Consider the following 23,664-nt stretch of genomic DNA (forward strand, 5'->3'; position numbering starts at 1 on the left):
GAAATATTTGATGAATTTTTAATTCCTTCACGAGGAGCACGACCTTTGGTTTTATATACGTTGTGCCTGCTTGCGTTTTTGTTATTTGTACTAGTGTCAACACGTACACGTCCTTTTGTTGGGAAAAAAAAAAGATGAAATATACAAAATTAAGTAAAGAGAGCCGATTCAAAAAAAACAAAATTAAGTAAAGAGTAAAATTAAAAAGATGTGTTAACACCAAAATATAATATCTTTTATATAAGAATAAGATAAGATTTTTATTATTGTTGTTTTCGGATTTCCAAACTGTTGTATCTGGATTTCCAAATTCTATTATCTACCGAAGTTGTTACTAGGTTGAGTCACGACCAGGTCGCTCTCTTTAAGACGTTTCGTGACACTACCCAAAATTGTGCAAGGTAGACTATCAACCACGCTGCCTCCAGGATAAAACAAGCCCAGCTACAACTGTTCGATTAACTACTGCACTGTAGAAAACCGTTCGAGATTTACACATTCGAATATGGTACTAAGACCACTCTTTAATACTGAAACCACTTTAATATGGTATTATTACCATTCTATATGGTGCTAAGACCACTCAAATATGGTGTTTCCACCATTCTAACCTTTAAGTTCTCCAAACTTTCAATATGGTACTACGACCACTCAAATATGGTGATACCACCATTTCTCCTCAAATAGAAAAATATTTAAATAATTTATATACTGTTAAGATCATTCATAATTCCGACGGGACATTATTATTACGAAAGGGACTATGATCTTAATAGTACTCTTTATTCCGAAGGGACTTAGATTATTGAATGGACTATGAACTTAAGACCACTCTTAATTCCGAAGGGACATTAAACCGAAAAGGGACTATGATCTTAAGAACACTCTTAATTCCGAAGGGACAGAAAGGAGTAGAAGCAGAAGAAACTCGTTAGCACAAGTCGGAGGGAGAAGAGAGAAACCGCACAGGAAGCATCAACTGTGCGATTTGGTGTATTTTTGGAACTGAGTGGTGTCCTCTATTTATATAGAGATTCTGTAACTGTTTTAGCACAAATTGCGACAACAGTTACTCTTAATGGATAAAGTTAAAATGAAGTTTATTCATTAATCAGTTCAACAACACTTGTGGATAGGATCAAAAGAAACAAATCCACAAAATTGGAGGAAACAAATTATTGGATTTGAATGAAGGAAATATAAGAGATTTAATTAAATTCTTATTCTTATCACAACCACCATAAGCTAAATTTATGGGAAGTGATATTCTCGAATAAAAATAATAATTACTATTATTTTTATCATTATCAAGTATTTAAAATTAAATACCGCAATTTAAACACTACTAATGTGTGTGTTCTATTTTATGTGGGACCCCCACACTCTATTTTTTCAATTCACACAACATTAGATCAAAGTATGATTACTTGGTGTTTAATCTTCAAATTTATTTTCCAACATCACACTAATGTTCCAACAATCCCCCACTTGAATTTAAAAAATGGTTTCAATAATAACGTCAAAACGTTTCTATAAGGTTGCTAATAAACAAAGGTGTTGCCTACAACTTGAACCTCTACATAGCGAGTAAAATTCTGATTAACAAGAGTTGCTTACAACATTGAACTCTATCTCAGACATAGAACCCACACACAAACCTTTTCATAAGGTGTATTCTAAAAGCCCGTGCGTTTATGGCCCTGCACGTCTATCCCGGTTTTAACGAACGCTCTAGGTATTCTACCCCCGAATACCATAGGAACCGGCCTTAGCTCCACATTCGTATAGGTGAGTCTATCAAGAGTACTCCTGTAGCTATGTACTCCACTCCACATAGAGTATAGATCTCATTAAGAGTTTCTATTATCTCATCCTTCTATCACTGCAGGAATCATGCTTTCTTACTTTTATCATAGCATGTTCTATCACTTGTGACTTGTTATTACCCATTGAACCTATTTCTTGGGATCTCCAGTCATGTAGGTCGGGTTACCATCACTTGTGACCTTTGGGCATTAGTCCCATCCTATTGGATGTGTTTAGGACTTTCTTTCTAGTAATTCCTTTCGTCAAAGGATTGACTATTCTTTATCAGTACGTACATGATCTACTTTAACCGTTCCTTTTAGAGCTCCCTAATTATTCTGTGTTCGTGCCTTAATTATCGTCTCTCACCATTATGGTAACGATTCTCAATTTTGTAATAGGCAGACTATCACAATAATTTAACACTTCGGAAAACGGTTTCACCCACTAAGGGTTCTCAACTAGCAAACATCTTATCAACTTGCTTCTTCACTAGTTTTCTCTAGTGTTCTCATCCCAGATACATTCCATAGTGGACTGAGTCAATATCATTTGTTTCAACAAATAACTCCTCCAGTGATGCTCAATATGCAGTCACTGATCACTTTAAGACTCATCTAAAGGATGTTCTATTTTGAAATTTGTACCATTCAAGTACAATAGGTTACTCCTCATAATTTAATCTTAGAGTCATAGTCTTCTTAAGGCACCTCATGACTCTTCTATAGCATGACAATGCTTTTCTTTTGTCTACTAGTAAACTTGCACAAGAGTTTTACGACATCGACAATGTCGGGTCTAATATATTCATTGGCTTACCTAAGGACTGCCTGTAACACCCCGTTTTCCCAACGTAAAAATTTCATAAATAAATCAGAGTTTTTCAACTTTAAACGGAATGCTACACTTCTTAAAAATTCATAAACTGAATAAATAACAATTTATTCTTCAAAATCATTTAACATAAGTAATTCAAAACTTCGCAGCGGAAATTAGTTCAATAATAAAAATAATCTTTGGCACGCAGGCCTCAACATAAAAATCTCATAAGTCTTGTTCAACATTTATTCATAAAAATCCATAAGTAATACGTAAGGAATAGAAATAGAAGACATAATCCCATCCCGTTACGTATCAGAGCACCTAAGACACACTTGTGAGGAGTCCACTCACGACCGCAACTAATCCTGGTTACCTGCAAGTTACCCATACGAAGAGCAATATTTCCAAGCAGAGGGGTGAGATTTCTCAAACAATAATATTAAGCATATAAATCATATAAAGTACATTCAACAACTTAAACATCTTATAATTCATTAATCATATCTAATAACTTAAACTTCCTTAACTAGTGTCATTATCCTTCCTACATTAGTCATATACTTCATCAAGTAATCTCAATTATTATTCATAAAACATCTTATCTTAAATCATGATCATAAGCATCAATATCTAACACCAAATATAATCGTAAGCATCATCATATAATTCACATAAGTATCATTATCAAAATATAGCATTTATCGAAAACAACTTCATAATCAAGTTCATAATCAACTTCATAAACAAACATCATCATTAAATCATAATCATCAAATCACAATCAAACTTCATAATCAAACCTCACTTAACTCGACAATGCGACTCAACTCGACTATGTAACTCTTAACATCTCAAATCATCTTAGCATCTTGACAACTTAACAACTTGACAACTCGACAACTTCAAATCTTAAATCATCTTAAAACTCCTTGATATGCAAATGCATTTGGTACCAATACAGAGCATCAAGCTCCCAACCAACTTATATGAGCGTAAATAGGCTCTTCAGGGCATCAAGCCCCCAACATAGTGAGCAAAAGCTCCAGGGCATCGAGCCCTCACCCATCGTGTGAAAGACTAAGCATTCCAGGGCATCAAGCCTGTAACGCCCGTCTTAATTATTCGATTATTTAAAAATATATTTATATATATGATTTACGTGATTTTCATGACTGATATGTGTGAATTTTATGATTTATGAAGTTGAATGGGTTATATGATTTATAACTGAATTATGAGGGATATTTTGTTGTGGTGAAGTTGTTATGTTGTTATGACTTATTTTATTATTAAATAAAATAAGATTTGATAAATAAAATAAAAATATTAAAAATTGGGCTGTGTTGTGAGATGAGCAATTAGTAGTGATAAGAGTAATTAGGAGAGATAAATAGACAACAAAAGTTAGAAAACATAATACGTACGTTTTTGGAGAAAAAGGGAGAAAAGTCAGAAAAGAGGAGAACCAGAGGGAGAGCTGCGATTTCATCATAACCAGGTAAGGGTGAGACTAATTTTCAATATTATTAAGGGTATAATTCTATAGGATGAATTTAGCATGATTAGGTTAAGTTTTGGTGAGAATTGAGAATTAGGTTTAGGATCAATTTTGATGAATAAATCAAGAACAGATGTTAGATTGATGCAAAATTAGTATACAGACCTTAGATATGACTTAAGATGATAATTAGATGCTATTTGGATGAAGGAATCATGAATATAGGTGAAAAGTTGTGATTTTTAGGTTTCTGGCCGTACTGACATTCATCGCTCGCACCTGCGAGCAAGAACACTCGCAACTGCGAGCTAGAACCCAGAACTCGCAACTGCGAGCAATGCAACTCGCAACTGCGAGTGACCTGTGAGCTCGCAACTGCGAGCAGAATAACTCGCCACTGCGAGTAAATACGTAGGAACCCAGAATGCACACTTTGCTCGCCAGTGCGAGTGAAGTTACTCGCCACTGCGAGTTAAGCTGTTAGTTGCCCAAAATTGTCCCGATGCGATCCTTTCGCACGTGTAGTCTTGAGATGACCTTAGAAGTAAGTTAGAGAGCTGTTTAGGATGCTTTCATAAGCTCCAGAAGTCTGTTATGGTGATTGAAAATTAGAAGTGTTGCTGCATGAATGCTATAATGATGTTTTATGATATTTATATTGATGTAATTAATTCCTTATGTGAATGTTAACACATTCAAGCGTTGTTAATTGTTGTATGTTGCTGCTGTTTTCTGTTGTCGACTGTTAGTGTCTTGAGGTTGCATGAGTCGGTCTATGTTGTTGGAATTTAAGAAGTTGTCCATGATTATGAGTCGTATGAGTTGTACACGTCGTTGTCTAAGTTGTTGGAAGTTGAGTCCATTGCATACTCATATAAGTTGGTTGAGGGCTTGATGCCCTGGAATGCTTAGTCATTCACATGATTGGTGAGGGCTTGATGCCCTGGAGCTTTTTATGTTGGGGGCTTGATGCCCTAAAGAGCCTAATTACGCTCATATAAGTTGGTTGGGAGCTTGATGCTCTGTATTGGTACCAAATGCATTTGCATATCAAGAGGTTCATGATGTTTAAGTTGTCAAGATGTTGTCGAATTGATAGAGTTGCATGGTCAAGGATGAGTTGTGTCGTCAAGTTGAGTGTTAAGTTGATTATGATTTGTGATGAGAATTAGTAATGGTATTGATGATTGTATTTGTTATGTAATGAAAAATTATGCTAATTGTTAATTGTTGATATGTTATTAATGTTTAAGTTGTTAAATGCATTTTATTGGATTATATGCTTAATGTATTGATTATGAAATCTCACCCCTTCTGCGTATATGTTGCCTCGACCGTGGGTAATGTGCAGGTAATAAAGATTAGAGGCGTTCATGAGTGGACTCTCAGTTGGTGTCTAGGTGCTCTGATACGTAACGGGATGGGGGCTTGCTTTTACTTCTATTCCTTACGTGTCTCTTTTATGAACTAACTTATGAGATTTTTCAATAAGGCCTGCGTGCCAAGACTTTTAAATGTTGAACTATTTTCCGCTGCAATAGTTTAAGATTTTTCATGATGTTGAATTTGAAGGATAATTATTATTATCCATTTTATGATTTAATTGAAGTATGTGACATTCCGTTGTGATCAAAATACTCTGATTTTAAATGAAATTTTTATGTTGGGAAAACGGGGTGTTACAATTGGTATCAGAGCAGGTCGGTCCGTCCGGCCAAGTAGTGAGTCGAGTTGTGTCTTTAGCAGTTGGAATACCATTATTATGTTATTCTAATTGTTGTGTGTGGTGCAGAGAAGAGACCTGGAGGTTGCGAATTTTATCTGTTATAAGAGGACTAGAATGGCTGGAAGAAATGATGCTGCGATTGCTGCTGCTTTGGAAGCTGTAGCCCAAGCTGTGGGACAACATCCAAATGCTGGTGCTGGTGTTAATGCTGATGTGAGAATGTTGGAGACTTTTGTGAGGAATCATCCTCCTACTTTCAAAGGAAGGTACGACCCTGATGGAGCACAGACGTGGCTCAAGGAGGTTGAAAGAATTTTCAGAGTTATGCAATGTACTGATGATCAGAAGGTGCGTTTTGGTACGCACATGCTATCTGAGGAAGCTGATGACTGGTGGGTTAGTCTTCTACCTAACTTAGAGCAAGATGATACGGACGTTACTTGGGCTGTGTTTAGGAGGGAGTTCCTAAACAGGTACTTTCCGGAGGATGTTCGCGGGAAGAAAGAGATTGAGTTTCTTGAGTTGAAGCAAGGTGAAATGTTGGTGACTGAGTATGCTGCTAAGTTCGTGGAATTAGCTAAGTTTTATCCACACTACACTGCTGAGACTGCTGAATTTTCTAAGTGTATTAAGTTTGAGAATGGCTTACGTCCTGAGATCAAGCGGGCCATTGGATATCAGCAGATCCGTAATTTTTCCGAGCTGGTGAGCAGTTGCAGAATTTATGAAGAAGATACTATAACCCATTACAAGATCAGGAATGAGCGGAAGAGTAAGAACCAACAAAATCGTTATAAGCCTTACAATGCCCCTGCTGATAAGGATAGTCAAAGGGTGAATGATGAAAGGAAACCGGGAAGGAAAGATACTAATGCTGAGGTTGTTTGCTACACATGTGGTGAGGAGGGCCATAAGCGTAATGCTTGTACTGGAGAGGTGAAACGATGCTTTCGTTGTGGTAGAAAGGGACATACTATTATAGAGTGTAAGCATGATGATGTGGTGTGTTTTAATTGCAATGAAGAAGGTCACATGGGTTCACAGTGCAAGAAACCTAAGAAGGCTCAAGCTAGTGGGAAGGTGTTTGCTTTATCTGGTACTCAGACGGAGGGTGAGGATCGTTGATCTGAGGTAAATTTTCGAGGACGAAAATTCTATAAGTTGGGGAGAGTTGTAACGCCCGTCTTAATTATTCGATTATTTAAAAATATATTTATATATATGATTTACGTGATTTTCATGACTGATATGTGTGAATTTTATGATTTATGAAGTTGAATGGGTTATATGATTTATAACTGAATTATGAGGGATATTTTGTTGTGGTGAAGTTGTTATGTTGTTATGACTTATTTTATTATTAAATAAAATAAGATTTGATAAATAAAATAAAAATATTAAAAATTGGGCTGTGTTGTGAGATGAGCAATTAGTAGTGATAAGAGTAATTAGGAGAGATAAATAGACAACAAAAGTTAGAAAACATAATACGTACGTTTTTGGAGAAAAAGGGAGAAAAGTCAGAAAAGAGGAGAACCAGAGGGAGAGCTGCGATTTCATCATAACCAGGTAAGGGTGAGACTAATTTTCAATATTATTAAGGGTATAATTCTATAGGATGAATTTAGCATGATTAGGTTAAGTTTTGGTGAGAATTGAGAATTAGGTTTAGGATCAATTTTGATGAATAAATCAAGAACAGATGTTAGATTGATGCAAAATTAGTATACAGACCTTAGATATGACTTAAGATGATAATTAGATGCTATTTGGATGAAGGAATCATGAATATAGGTGAAAAGTTGTGATTTTTAGGTTTCTGGCCGTACTGACATTCATCGCTCGCACCTGCGAGCAAGAACACTCGCAACTGCGAGCTAGAACCCAGAACTCGCAACTGCGAGCAATGCAACTCGCAACTGCGAGTGACCTGTGAGCTCGCAACTGCGAGCAGAATAACTCGCCACTGCGAGTAAATACGTAGGAACCCAGAATGCACACTTTGCTCGCCAGTGCGAGTGAAGTTACTCGCCACTGCGAGTTAAGCTGTTAGTTGCCCAAAATTGTCCCGATGCGATCCTTTCGCACGTGTAGTCTTGAGATGACCTTAGAAGTAAGTTAGAGAGCTGTTTAGGATGCTTTCATAAGCTCCAGAAGTCTGTTATGGTGATTGAAAATTAGAAGTGTTGCTGCATGAATGCTATAATGATGTTTTATGATATTTATATTGATGTAATTAATTCCTTATGTGAATGTTAACACATTCAAGCGTTGTTAATTGTTGTATGTTGCTGCTGTTTTCTGTTGTCGACTGTTAGTGTCTTGAGGTTGCATGAGTCGGTCTATGTTGTTGGAATTTAAGAAGTTGTCCATGATTATGAGTCGTATGAGTTGTACACGTCGTTGTCTAAGTTGTTGGAAGTTGAGTCCATTGCATACTCATATAAGTTGGTTGAGGGCTTGATGCCCTGGAATGCTTAGTCATTCACATGATTGGTGAGGGCTTGATGCCCTGGAGCTTTTTATGTTGGGGGCTTGATGCCCTGAAGAGCCTAATTACGCTCATATAAGTTGGTTGGGAGCTTGATGCTCTGTATTGGTACCAAATGCATTTGCATATCAAGAGGTTCATGATGTTTAAGTTGTCAAGATGTTGTCGAGTTGATAGAGTTGCATGGTCAAGGATGAGTTGTGTCGTCAAGTTGAGTGTTAAGTTGATTATGATTTGTGATGAGAATTAGTAATGGTATTGATGATTGTATTTGTTATGTAATGAAAAATTATGCTAATTGTTAATTGTTGATATGTTATTAATGTTTAAGTTGTTAAATGCATTTTATTGGATTATATGCTTAATGTATTGATTATGAAATCTCACCCCTTCTGCGTATATGTTGCCTCGACCGTGGGTAATGTGCAGGTAATAAAGATTAGAGGCGTTCATGAGTGGACTCTCAGTTGGTGTCTAGGTGCTCTGATACGTAACGGGATGGGGGCTTGCTTTTACTTCTATTCCTTACGTGTCTCTTTTATGAACTAACTTATGAGATTTTTCAATAAGGCCTGCGTGCCAAGACTTTTAAATGTTGAACTATTTTCCGCTGCAATAGTTTAAGATTTTTCATGATGTTGAATTTGAAGGATAATTATTATTATCCATTTTATGATTTAATTGAAGTATGTGACATTCTGTTGTGATCAAAATACTCTGATTTTAAATGAAATTTTTATGTTGGGAAAACGGGGTGTTACAAAGCCCCCAACCAACGTATATGAGTATGCAATGGACTCAACTTTCTACAACTTAAACAACTTCATGAACATCTATGACATCCTAACATCTTGACAACATAACCTCTTAACAACTTGATGACTTCATAACGACTCGACGACTTAACAACTCTTATCATCTTAACGTCTTAACATCTTAACATCTTAGCCTCTTGACAACATATGGATCACATAAATAATTCATGTCATATCATAATATAACAATATCAAATGATAATAAACAACATCTTAAAACATCATATTCATCAATCATAAACAACTTCATATAACATCGTATTTAAACATCAACAATAATTCACTATGTATCTTTGTAAAAACATAATAAATTATCCACAACATATTTTCATGTCAAACCAAAGCTACTGGAAAGATATCACAAATATCAACAACTTTCATGTTTACAACAAAGATCAATTCAAAACAGAAACATATGAACAAAACGCAAAAACATGAAACAGAGAATGCTGTCACCGTACAATTTCGCTAAGACCTCCCTGCAGTATTTTCATCATAACTCAAAGACCAAACATCATTTTCACGTCAAACCAAAGCCACTAGAAAGCTAACAAAATTATCTAAAACTTTCATGTTTACGCCTAATACCAATTCTGTACCGATCAATACCAGTTTTCATTTTAAATTCGGAAAAGCTGTGCTGAAAGTCCATAAAAATTTACTGTGACCTACGTGCAGTAATTTGACCATAACTCAAGTTCTATATATCGTTTTGACGTGAGACCAACAACATTAGAAAGTTAACATCTATACCTACAACTTTTGTGTTTACACCTAAGACCAATTCGGCACCGATCAATTCCAGTTTTAATATCAAAATTCGGGCTGAATGCAGATTTTCTTCAAGTTTCACCTAATCTCTTGGTGCTAACCTCAAAACTACTTCCAATAATCATCCTATGGATTATCTAAGGTCTGTACACAATTTCTACATCAATTCAATAAGTTTTCATCATCTAATAATCAAATATCTCTCAAAACCCTAATTCTCAAATTCTCACAAACTTTCCCCAATTTGTTAGATGCAATCTAATGATTTAACAACTTAATATTAATGCAAGATAGTCTCACCCTCACCTTAGATTAATTCCTGAATCAGCAACAACGTTCTTCTTTTCTAAGGTATTCTCCTCTTCTCTTGACTTTTCTCTTCTCTTCTCTTCTTTCTTGTTCTCCTCTTTTCCAAAAAAGCGGTTTTAGGGTAAACTCTTTCTAACCTAAGCTTCTCTATTTATAATACTAAAATATTCTTCCCAAATCTATTTAGGCCCAACAACTTACTCTTCTTTCTATTCTAACCTCCAAATCCACTCACACTAATAATCCTCATATTCTAATAAATAATATTTCTCTACTAAATATATAATAATACACCAAATAACAAATATATATCTATAACAATTAACAAATATATTATGCTAGTAAATACCAACATATAACATAACAAAATATCACTCAACAAAATATATTAACTAAATTATAAAAAGACATCTAATCTCAACAAATCATATATCCCTCATATACATCATATAAATATATAAATATATTCTAAAACTAATTAAAATAATTAAATAAAAAGGAGGGCGTTACACTGCCAATGATGCTCGTATATTCTATTTGTTTAACTTCATCTCAAGTGTATCAAGTGTTCTTACACTTGGATCATAATATATGCTTGCAAGTTTACACTCAAATAATAACATTTTCTTATTTGTGAGATTTATCAAAAAAGTTATCTTTTCTGATCTAGTAATCTTGAAACCAAGAATTACTTCAATTTTGTCTAGGTCTTTCTTATCAATGTTATTGATAAACAATGATTTCACATAATTCATAACATGAATCTTTAAACCAAATATGAGCAAGTTGTCTTCATAGAGACATATGATCGTGCAAATATTATTTGTCACTTTCACCCACTTTATACTCATTCGATAACATTAGAATGTCAAATTTTTTCATGTCATTCCTTAAGAGTTTATTTTAGACCTCACAAAGAATTATCTAACTTACAGACTTTGTTTTCTTGTCCATGAATCGCAAAATGTTCAGGTTGTTTCATATAGATTTCTTCTTCTAATTCACCATAAAAAAGGCAACTTTCACATCCATTTGGAGTACTATCGAGTTATGAACGACGGCTAAAGGGACTAGTACTCTTATGGATATGATTTTCGTGACTGGTGAATGAATGTCGAAGAAGTCTATATTTTTCTCTTTGTCTAAAACCTTTGACTACAAGGAGAGCCTTGTATTCATCAACCGTACCATCAGGTTTTAGTTCATTTTTCCAAAATCCAAATACAACCGATTGGTTTTGCAACTATGAGACAATTCAACCAAGTGTCATGTTTTGTTAGACTCTAGAAAATTCATTTCATCGTTTATTGTTTTTGCCATAATTCAGCATCCAATGAGGATATAACTTCTTTAAGGCTTAATGAATCTTCTTCCAATGTATAAACCAAGTTCATACTCTTTAGCAATTTTAGCTTTCTTACCTCCTTGAGGTTCTATAACATCTCGTATGATGTTTTCATAACTATTTTTAATTACTGGAATGTGATCAGATATAGTGCCCCCACTAGTTCTTAATATACAAGGGGAATTTAGTTTACCCCCACTATTCTTTAATTTACAGGGGTACTTACTTCATAGAAATCAACATCTTTTAATTCTATGATCACTTTGACATTTAGGTCATAAAACCTATATGCTTCGTTATTTATAACATACCTAATGAATACACATTCATAGGCTCTACTAGTGAGTTTAACTCTCTTAGGGTTCAAAATCCGAACTTATGTCAGACAATCCTAAGTTCAAAAAATAAGACAAGTTAGGTTGTCTTTTCTTCAAAAATTTCTTAATTAGAATTTTTGTTCTTAGACTTGGGTACTCTATAAATTTCAATTTTCGTTATAAAAATTGAACATATCAAGCATATCAATTTTATTTTTTTTTAACATTGACAGTCATCAATAAATATGATAAAAATATCATTTTATCATTTCTAATTTATGTGTCATCAAATTCACACATATCATAATTTATTATGTTTAGAGATTCATATTCTCTAAATTCCGATTTATATGAACTTTTGGTTCATATATCTTGACTGCAATAAATAAAATTGTCTAATCATATAACGTTGAATTAAGTCCAAGTTACTCAAGTTTAAAATTAAACACTTGTTCATGATCAATTTTGATATGTCAAATATTAAAATCACACAACTAATGAAATAGAAGGAGAATTTAATTTTTAACATACCATCAAAGTGCAGTCTTTTCCCACAAGAATGCATGGTACACAAGTCTTTCTTTAAGTCTGAGTTAACTCAGTCTTATTCAATAGAAATCTGAAATTCAGATTCTTTCTTATTTTTATATGAAATATTTGAAGTAAATTTCTCATATAAATTTTTGCCGTTTTAATATGCTGACCAGCGACTATGTATACCCAATTTGTCAATGGTGTAATTTGATGCATAAGCTTATGGAACTTCACGTAAATTGTTTGAAAAATACATCACGTAAGAGTATTAAGTTTTATATAAAAAAAACTTTATCATTGTAATTCTTGTTACCGTTCAATAACAAATGAAACAAATTATTTTTCTTGTTAGTAACAAGAGTACGTGACGAAACCAAATTAGTAACAAATCATTTTCTTTTGCGGTCCAAACATTTTTCATATGTTTTGTAACAAACTAAACTTGTTTGGTTCTGTAACAAATAATTTGTTTTGTAACAAATTATTGTTTCACTATATGGCTCTGATTTCGAAATCATATTTCAAACAAATTCAACGTATTTGAATTTTTAGTGTTGTTATTTAAAAACAACAATCACTTCATCGTTTCAGTCAAAAGATGTATTTCTATAGCTTGATTTACCCTTAATATATTTAGAGACAACTTAACCTTAATAAGTAACTTCTTCGGTAAACATAGTAGATCGAAACGTCTTAAAATTGTTGTTTTTGGATTTCCAAACTGTTGTATTTGGATTTCCAAATTCCATTATCTACCGAAGTTGTTACTAGGTTGAGTCACGACCAGGTCGCTCTCTTTAAGACGTTTCGTGGCACTACCCAAAATTGTGCAAGGTAGACTATCAACCACGCCGCCTCCAGGATAAAACAAGCCCAGCTACAACTGTTCGATTAACTACTGCACTGTAGAAAATCGTTCGAGATTTACACCTTCGAATATGGTACTAAGACCACTCTTTAATACTGAAACCACTTTAATATGGTATTATTATCATTCTATATGGTGCTAAGACCACTCAAATATGGTGTTTCCACCATTCTAACCTTTAAGTTCTCCAAACTTTCAATATGGTACTACGACCACTCAAATATGGTGATACCACCATTTCTCCTCAAATAGAAAAATATTTAAATAATTTATATACTGTTAAGATCATTCATAATTCCGACGGGACATTATTATTACGAAAGGGACTATGATCTTAATAGTACTCTTTATTCCGAAGGGACTTAGATTATTGAAGGGACTATGAACTTAAGACCACTCTTAATTCCGAAGGGACATTAAACCGAAAAGGGACTATGATCTTAAGAACACTCTTAATTCCGAAGGGACAGAAAGGAGTAGAAGCAGAAGAAACTCGTTAGCACAAGTCGGAGGGAGAAGAGAGAAACCGCACATGAAGCATCAACTGTGCGATTTGGTGTATTTTTTGAACTGAGTGGTGTCCTCTATTTATATAGAGATTCTGTAACTGTTTTAGCACAAATTGCGACAACAGTTACTCTTAATGGATAAAGTTAAAATGAAGTTTATCCATTAATCAGTTCAACAACACTTGTGGATAGGATCAAAAGAAACAAATCCACAAAAGTGGAGGAAACAAATTATTGGATTTGAATGAAGAAAATATAAGAGATTTAATTAAATTCTTATTCTTATCACAACCACCATAAGCTAAATTTATGGGAAGTGATATTCTCGAATAAAAATAATAATTACTATTATTTTTATCATTATCAAGTATTTAAAATTAAATACCACAATTTAAACATTGCTAATGTGTGTGTTCTATTTTATGTGAGACCCCCACACTCTATTTTTTCAATTCACATAACATTAGATCAAAGTATGATTACTTGGTGTTTAATCTTCCAATTTATTTTCCAACATCACACTAATGTTCCAACAATTATAATGTTTAATATTGTTTCTATTAGTGTGGATTGTTTATCCTATTATTGTGTAGTGTTTCTATTTTAATAAGTGTTTCAGATTGACCTAAGACTCATTCGACTAAACTCGGGTTTGACCTGAGTCCATGAAGCAAGTGATACCATACAATCAACACGTCCTAAAAATAATTGGATCCTGGTACGGGTCGAGAGTTCCTTATCTACATGTCTTATGCTACAGACTACACGCTTGTACTTTCAGGCATAGTTGGTAGATGAAGGGTTGACAACCAAGCCCTACTTACCCATTGTATATATACTCAAGTTCATCCCTTGGTCATGTATGACACTTCTTACTCATAATATAGTTGCACCCTCTCTTGAACCCCATACTGACTTGAGTCTTGAAGCACATGCAGGTACACCACCCCCTTCTGGTGGAGAAGGACCCGCGACAGAAAACTCAATAGACCAAGGCTTATGGTGGACGGAACAAAGCTTGATCCCATAAAATCAACGGATCTCATCCAACCCACCATCATCTTATGTCCAACTGGATCAGTGGCAACTCCGTTGGGGACGACACTCCTCAATTAAAACAATCTCTTCAACATAATGATGTTGAATATACGTTGTGTCCACTGCCATCCCGAAGCCTCTATCTATGTCTCTTGGTCCCGTCCTTTTGTCAGTGATACATGAGAGAACCACCAGATCAATGGTTCCTGCGCAAGCGGCCAATCACGTTCCTACAAGAAGCTAAAGTCGAACACCCCAAATCACTATGAATCTGCCACCACCAGGTATTGTCACGCCAACCGGAGCAACCCACATCGTGGAGACACAATTAGGCCTTCATTGTGAGTTAGCACAATTATACTTTTTTTGTGAATTCAGTCTCAATCTGAGTACCAATAAAGATTATACCAGGACTTATACCTGGTATGTTGAATTTCACTAGTAATACATTGATAACTTCAATGTAATCTTGTTTGACAATAGCTTCACACTCTAAATCACTTGATTTTCCTAGTCTTAATACTCCATCAACGGGCCCACGAATTGTAGGCAAAATGTAGTATTTTCCCCTTGGAAAAATGGGGTTACCATTTATGTCCAATACTTGCTCAACAACATCATTTTAGAATAGCCAAGACATAAAAATGTTGCTCTCTCCGTCTCAAATTATGTATTTTTTTTTAATTTTACACAAATTAGGAAATATAATTGTTCTGGAATGTCCAAAAGGCTTTGCTCGTCAGTCCATGACCCAAAATCTAGGCTCAATCTATTGAGGCACAACAAATGTTATTCACATATATCTGAAGGTGAGAAAAACACAAGAAGGGGGGGTTGAATTGTGTTTTGGAAAATTCTTCGTTTCTCCTAAAAACTGAACACACTGGTCAGAAGCTAAGTGAAACAGCTTCTGAAGTGGTTATCAGAATCTAAATGCAGCGGAATAAAACAGAGAGAGAAGAAGAACGACACAAAGCAATTATACTGGTTCCTTCCACAAACCGGAAGTAGTCCAGTCCCCCTTGCACTTCCAAGGAGATTTCACTAAGAGTAATATCTGATTACAATTGCTCAAGCACACAAGCAAGATACTTCCTTTGCTCAAGCACACAAGCAAGAGACTTCCTTTGCTCAAGAACACAATCAAGAGACTTCCCTGCTCAAGCACAACTGCAAGAGACTTCTAGCTAAACAAAATTACACAGAAAATTGTTTAGGGTTGAACACTTGATATACAATCAGAGGTGCTCACAATACAAATCAGATACAGACTCAATTAACTCAAGAATTTCTAAGATATGACTTTGAGACACAGAAATTCTAAGTGAATGCAGAACAATTTCAGCAGAGGTTTGGCACTTGTAAAAATGTTGTGAGTCTTTCGTTCAGCATTGCCAATTCTCTAAGTCTTCACTCCTTTATATAGAGGTGTGAAAGAGACGTTGTGAAATTGCCATCACATCAAAGAGTCGTTGTTGAAGCTTGATCTTTCACCAATGATCTTTTGCCTGATTTGATTGTTGTCCTATGAAGAACTAATTTGAAATCCATTCCTTATCCAAAGGAACATCTATGCAGGTGAAGCCATATTCTGGAGCTGTTTTCTTGTCTTGTAGCGTGGACACAAAACAGAGTAGTGGAGAAGGTGGTTGTACAGTTCGTACAAAGTACAATGTCAACGCTTTCGTCCAAAATTGCAAGCACATGCCTTCAAACACCTTTGAAATGACCGTTGCAAAAATCCACTAATCTTTTGTTGTGTTTTCGAATCCAATAGACAGCTTTTGCAGTGATGATTCTTCAATCCTTGAATCTTTTGCAAATCCAGTTGATCTTCAGCTTCTGGTGAAATGACTTCTGATGAGGCAGCTTCTGATAACGCAGCTTCTGATGACGCAGCTTCTGATGATGCAGCTTCTGATAACGCAGCTTCTGATGATGTGGCTTCTGGACACTTTGTCTTCAGGAGCACTATTCTTCAGGAGCACTATACTGACTTCAGGAGCGCTTTTTCTCTTCAGGAGCGAGTTGCCTTCAGAAGCACTAAGCTTCATTTTTGTTGATTCCTTTTGCTCTTCATTTGCTCATTCAGAACCAATAAATGATGTAACTTTTTAATTAAGGTCCTGTACACTTGAACAAATATTAGCTAGTCCAATTTACAATTTTTAATACCTTGTTATCATCAAAACTCTTTAAGGTTCATTGTTAAACACATTTTGTTCCAACAATATCCTCCACCCAACAGAGAGGTGTGCTCACAACGACTACATACAAGAAATTCGATAAGAATCAGAACGTCTCCTCAATGCCATCAATCTACAATGATTGACTGTTACAAAACACATCTTCTATAACCCTTAATCAATGACATCCCACCATAATTAGAAGGATTCAATCCTTGTTCTTGAGGACTCAAACAATCCTTCGGGGTACAATTTATCTTCTCTAAAACTCTATACTTCTAACTAAAATACTGATTTGAGTGCCAAAGTATCTTCTGGAGGCACCCCTCGGTCGTCCTAGCTACAAACTCACCACACCGAACTTTGTTCTTCTGATCAGGTTAGATTAGTGGCGTCGTTTGCGGAAAACCAGTTCCTCCCCATCTTTTCTTTTCAAAAGATCAAAACTACCTTTAAAAAACATTCATAATATTTGAGTGGCTAACGATGCAAAAAGCGCAATCAAGAGTGAACCCCATCGTGTATAACATAGAGACGGAAAAATTATAATAAAACCTTATATTCTCTTTATTGTGAGTTGTGACTCAAAACCCTAATTTCTTCTCCTTCATTCATATACCAACATAGGGGTGTTTTAGGCTTAATTTTGTTTTTTTTTTTTTTCCGAAAATCACTCCTATAAATCGTATTTCCCTCCCCATTTATTTAGTTTAGTGATTTTCACATTTTTTTAGATTTTTTTTCATGATTTCATTGTCTTGGTGCGACGTTGTTTTGTTTTCTCGTCTTTGTTCGTCGCTGTGTTGCTTTCCTGTTACTGTGTTTGTTCGATTCCTATTGTTAAATCAGTTTCGTTCTAGTGCAAATTCAATCAACGTCTTTGGTATCGTCAATATTACAGATCTGAAGGCATCAATATTTCAGACACAGATCTGGAGGCATCACTATTTCAGATATTCGAATATAGTCGTATTTATAGCCTGATGTATTTTGTCGTCTTATGCTTTTAACATGGATGATTCAAATTTGTTCGTGTATTCATTCTTTTAGTTTTTACCAAATTATGCACTCTATCATTCTTTTACTATTAACATGGATGAGTATCGTTTATTTTATTTAAAAAAAAAGATATTTTAATAAGTAAAAATGTAAAAAGTAAAGGAAATGTTAACGAGTGTCTCCGGAGTACTCTTTAAGCACCTAAAGTTGTAAAATTTTATGAAAATTTGTGCATTTATAGCATTGGAAATTGATGTCTTTACTTTTTTTTAAAGAATAATTTCTTAATTAGTAATGCTTAAAAGAGTGCCCGAAGACACTCTTTAACAAGACCCGAAAGTAAAAGCAACTGCAGTTATTAAGGAAGGAACACCTTACATGAACAACAATTACCTATTCAATGATTACTTTTTGCTAGCTCAAAGTAATTATTCATCAGAACAAGAAGTAAGACTAGATTGCTAGTGAATTATAACAATCAAGGTATCAAACAACAGACTTAATAATTCCAGTTTCGTAAGAAGCAGCATCAACAAACACAACCGCAAAAGCCACTTGATGAGTCAAATGTAAACGTGATCCACCTTCATCCTCCACCTCTTCATGAGCCCTCCCAATATCCAAACAAGTAGGAGAATCTTTCACACAATATCCAAGCCTATAACCAAATCCATCTTCATGTTTCTCAATATTAAATGTGCCACTCAATATTCTAAAACCAGGATAATTTTCAGGACCACCAATACCAACACAAGCTTTTTGAATAACATCATCAACAAATATCAACCATTTTGATGATTCAGCGCAATTAGGCTTGTTTGTGAACTCGATCTCAATTGGTGTACCAGTGAAGATTATACCAGGACTTATTCCTGGTATACTGAATTTCACTGGTACACCATTGATAACTTCATTGTAATCTTGTACAACAGTAACTTCACAATCCGAATTACTTGATTTTCCTAGTCTTAATCCTCCACCAAGGGGTCCTCGAATTGCAGGCAAAATGTAGTATTTTCCACCTGGAAAAACGGGGTTACCATTTATGTCCAATACTTGTTCAACAACATCATTTGAGAAAGCTAGTGAAAGATTGGTAGTGAAAACAAAGAGGAGGAAGGAAAGGGTGAATGATAAAACTTGCTTCATGGTAAGATAAGGTCATAAGGATGGTGCTAGTTTGCTTGTGTTGTTAAATAATATATGCTTCTAGCTTATTGATTCAATTATTATGCTTGTCGTTTTTAAATTCTTTAAAATAAAAATAAAATTATATTTTGATTGATAATTGTGGTTTTGTGAGGAATTTTATATTCCTCCATGAGGAGCACAACCTTATTTTTTTAATACATTTTAATAACTTATCTCGTTTGTGCCAATGTATTAATACAAACAATATGTTTTTTGCTTATCAAGGGTACTCAAGACGAGGACCGTGATTAGATCGAATCAAATACATTGAAGACACGTGACTAGATTAATCCATCAATATGAGAAAATTAGATTCTTGTTTCTACCTTCCATGTAAACAAATCAAGATTAGAACTTTTGCTAATTCTTATCTACCACCTCCGCTTCGTTTAATTGTGAGAATATTTTTCGATTGATAAAATATTAGTATGTTAGTTATTATGTCAATACTTTCTCTTGACAAGATTCGAGCCCTTGTTCCGAACACGGATCCACTCACATTTGATTGGGGGCAATTGACCGCACTAATGTTTGTGTTATATTTGTCGAAGTATTTGATATTTTAATTATTGTCTCCTCTTAATATAATAGATTGCTCTAGCGAATTTGAAATTTATACTATAAGAAGAGATTTTCTTATGAATTTTACAAAATCAAATGTGCAAATGTAGTTGAGATGAAATTTTGAATGATTTTCTTTATATAAATAGAGATATTTTTTGCAGTGTTGAAAGTGAACAAGATTCTACAATACTTTTTTAAGTATAAAGACACATAAAGAACCATTTTAATTTATAGATGTTAAAAGATCTTTAATTTTTCTGATATATAATAGTACAGTGTTTATAATCTCAAATATTTTTTCAATGATAATGATTTTATTATTTTATCACTTTCACATTGTTAGAATTTTACAAAATATTCATTATATAAAATCTTGCCTCCACAAGTAAAAATTTATGGACCTGTCACTTTTACATTGGCACATTAGTAGAGAGATACTCCCTCTGGTCACATTTATAAACAAAAAATCACTTTTTAGATTCATTCAACCCCTAATGTATTTGGTCTATAATATATACCAAATACATTAAGCATTCAATGAATCTAAATAGTGATTTTTTAGTTATAAATGTGACTGGAGGAGTACTTGCTTAGTCACAAGCTACCCAAAAGAAAAACTTTGCAGAAAAAGAGGTATTATTAATGACCTCATGCTCTCTGTTGTGTCTATTGTTTTAATCAATTAGAATCTTCAAAACACATCTTCTCTTGCTTTAAAACACAACAAATTTTGGAATAAATTATTGGTTGGGTGGGTTGTGAGTTTAAAGTAATTATAAAGAGATTCAACACTTTGTAGAATTAACTAAAGAACAAGAAGGTGAAAAAGGCAAGACAGTAAATATGGTTGGTATTACACCATGAGCCAAAGAAGACTAAGAGATATAGCTTATATTAATAAGGGTTAACGTTGCTTTACACCCCTGTGATATAGGTCATTTCCGCTTTTCTCCTCTGTAATTTTTTCTTTTGATTTACTCCCCTTTAAAAAAAAATTGTTTTGGAATACCCCCTTAAATTTCTGCAAAAAAAAAGTTGGCTTTTGAATGACGTGGGTATTCCAAAACAATTTTTTTTACAGGGTTATAAATAAAAAAAATTTACAGGGGGAAAACTGGAAATAACCTATGTTACAGGGGGTAAAACATTATTTACCCTATTAATAACTCGCAGTACAAGTTATCCACATATAGTACTATTAGTGTACTGTATTTAGACTTAGTAATACAAAATCAATGTATATATAAACCATTTTTACTTCAGATCCATTCATTGAATAAGATGAATATACTTTTACTTCATTTCATATTATGGTATCATTTCCCTCTCTCTAAGAGATTGTTTCGATCCTAATCGTTTTTCCTGTTGCGTACGCTCATCACATTTTCCTTTCTCATCCTTGATTTTCCCGTGTTTTCTCGCAGTTTCTTGGTGAAGTCTTTGTGATTCCACTATTGTTTTTGTTTCTCTTCTTCTTGTTCGATATTTTCTCGTTTTCTGCATTTTCTTGCTTGATTCATGAGATTTTCATCTTCATTCTAACCTTTGTATCATCATGTGCCTCCTCGTGAAAATGCACAGATTCTACAACAATATCATATCAACACTGATTCTATCTACTACGTTCATCCAAGCTGATAAAGCACAAGTGGGACTTGATTTCTAATTTTGTTATTTGATGACTGTTGGATAAAATATGATATTAAAAAAGTGAAGAACGGTGGAAATAGGCAGAAATGGTAGCCAATACAAATTCCCAACCTAAGGAAGATGATCAGTTTGGTAGAGGATCTCCACAAGAAACGTGGTTTCTTGATAAGATCAAAGCATGGTTCAATCCATAACCAAAAAAGAAACAAAGCTCTCACAACACATAAAGTGTGTTTTTTTAATCAAAATTCTAAATGTCTTTTACTCGAGGATTATGACTTCCTTATAAAGGTGTATGTCACGCCGAATTTACAAGGAATGGAAATAGAAGGATCATAATAATTCAGCCTATAATTCTACAATAATGCCTAGCCAGAAAAGAAAGGTAACAAAATGAATGAAAATAATTATAGGATGCTAGGTTTGAATGAGGGACAATTGTAGTTGAATTCTTTGTTGATTAAACTTTAAATTCATCCTTTAAAAATACAAATAATAGAACTTCAATGCTATTTGATGTGTGTAGAGCCATTCCCATTATTTCCTTATATAACTTGATTTGCACCTCAGGCCAAGCAATAAACTACAACAAATCTGCTATTGCTTTTAGTACCAACACTCAACGTGATCTAATCTCCACCATTACTAATATTCTTGAAGTCTATGGTTCCATTGGAAACGGCAAGTACTTAGGTCTCCCATCTATGGTGGGAAGGAACAAAAAGGCAATTTTCTCTTACTTGAAGGATCGCATATGGAAGAAGTGCCAATCTTGGAATGCTCGTTCTCTATCTCGAGCCGGTAAGGAAATATTAATTAAATCAGTCGCTCAGGCTATTCTGTCTTATTGTACGTGGGCCTTTCTTATTCCTGGTTCTTTGTGTGAGGAATTAGAAAGGATGATGAACTCTTTTTATTGGGGTTCGAAAAAGAATGGTTGTCGAGGTATAAACTGGATGAGATGGGAGAAACTCACTTTGCATAAAAGTCTTGGTGGCCTAGGCTTTCGTAATTTAGAAGCATTCAATCTTTCTATGCTCGGTAAGCAAAGTTGGAAACTCATGACATACTCAAATTCCTTACTTACTCGTGTCCTTAAAGCCAAATATTTCCCTCAACGGGATTTCTTGGAAGCACCTCTTGGTCATAATCCAAGCTACACATGGAGGAGTCTTTAGAGTACCCAATCCTTACTTACGTTGGGCTATCGATGGAAGATTGGTAATGGCTCAAAAATAAATGTGTGGTCAATGCCTTGGATTTGCAATCTTCCCTCGCACAAACCTTGAACACCGCCACCTCCTAACCTTGAAGAGCTCACAGTCAACCAGCTCATGAATCCAGATCTGCTGTCATGGAATTATAACCTGGTGCATTCAATTTTTGACCCCCCAAATGGCTGCGGCTGTGACATCCATTCCCCTTTACACTATACCAATGGAGGACCCTAGATTATGGAAGGTATCAATAGATGGAAAATACACCGTAAAGTCCGCTTATCGCATTTGTGCTGATCTTCTACATTCATCCATTCATGCGTCATCTAATCCTCCATGGATGACTCTCTGGAACATGAAAATTCCACCACGTGTTTTGTAACAGCCCAGGTGGGTCCCGCACCTATTAGTGGGGCCGTCCCACTACCCCGGCACTGTCACTCACAAGCTTAATCACTACCCCCCCTCCTCTAGTAGTGTTTTTGCCTCCCGTGGGAATCGAACCTAGTACCTGGAGATAAGTACTACTTCAATGCATTCCCACTACCAATTGAGCTAGCTCAATTGGTAGTGGGAATGCATTGAAGTAGTACTTATCCCCAGGTACTAGGTTCGATTCCCACGGGAGGCAAAAACACTACTAGAGGAGGGGGGTAGTGATTAAGCTTGTGAGTGACAGTGCCGGGGTAGTGGGACGGCTGAGTGTGGGACCCACCTGGGCTGTTACATGTTTGTTCCTTCGTTTAGCGTCTTGCTCATCAATGCCTTCCTACTCGTGTTAATCTCACCACCAGGGGTATACCTTGCGAAGATACGTGTGTGATGTGTGAATCATTGGCAGAATCACATATGCATCTATTCTTTGTGTGCACTAAAGTTATGGACTGTTGGGATCATATTAATTTGGGAGGCCACATTCGCGAGCTGCTGCACTGGGTTAATGATTTCACTACTATGTTGTTTGATTTTCTTGACAGGTAACCCTTCTATCAACAACACGCAGCCACA

General features: G+C 35.0%; 2 protein-coding genes across 2 annotated transcripts; one reads left to right on the forward strand and one right to left on the reverse strand.

The window, feature by feature from the left end:
• Window positions 1–5,921: 5,921 nt before the first annotated feature.
• On the forward strand, window positions 5,922–7,095 carry LOC146916906 (uncharacterized). Its single transcript, XM_085717145.1, has one exon. The coding sequence runs from the start codon at window positions 5,967–5,969 to the stop codon at window positions 6,975–6,977; it is 1,011 nt and encodes a 336-aa protein (XP_085573271.1). The 5' UTR covers window positions 5,922–5,966; the 3' UTR covers window positions 6,978–7,095.
• Window positions 7,096–18,374: 11,279 nt separating this feature from the next.
• LOC146916907 (kunitz-type trypsin inhibitor-like 2 protein) lies at window positions 18,375–19,234 on the reverse strand. Its single transcript, XM_085718781.1, has one exon. It carries the CDS (start codon window positions 19,181–19,183, stop codon window positions 18,521–18,523), a length of 663 nt encoding a protein of 220 aa, XP_085574907.1. The 5' UTR covers window positions 19,184–19,234; the 3' UTR covers window positions 18,375–18,520.
• Window positions 19,235–23,664: the final 4,430 nt, after the last annotated feature.

Source organism: Medicago sativa, chromosome 6, assembly GCF_051527215.1.
Source record: "Medicago sativa cultivar Bolivia chromosome 6, Bolivia_mono, whole genome shotgun sequence".
Taxonomy (NCBI): Eukaryota; Viridiplantae; Streptophyta; class Magnoliopsida; order Fabales; family Fabaceae; genus Medicago; species Medicago sativa.

Excerpts from the sequence above, each read along its gene's own strand:
- LOC146916906 (XM_085717145.1), top strand. The coding sequence starts at position 5,967 with ATGGCTGGAAGAAATGATGCTGCGATTGCTGCTGCTTTGGAAGCTGTA.
- LOC146916907 (XM_085718781.1), bottom strand. The coding sequence starts at position 19,183 with ATGAAGCAAGTTTTATCATTCACCCTTTCCTTCCTCCTCTTTGTTTTC.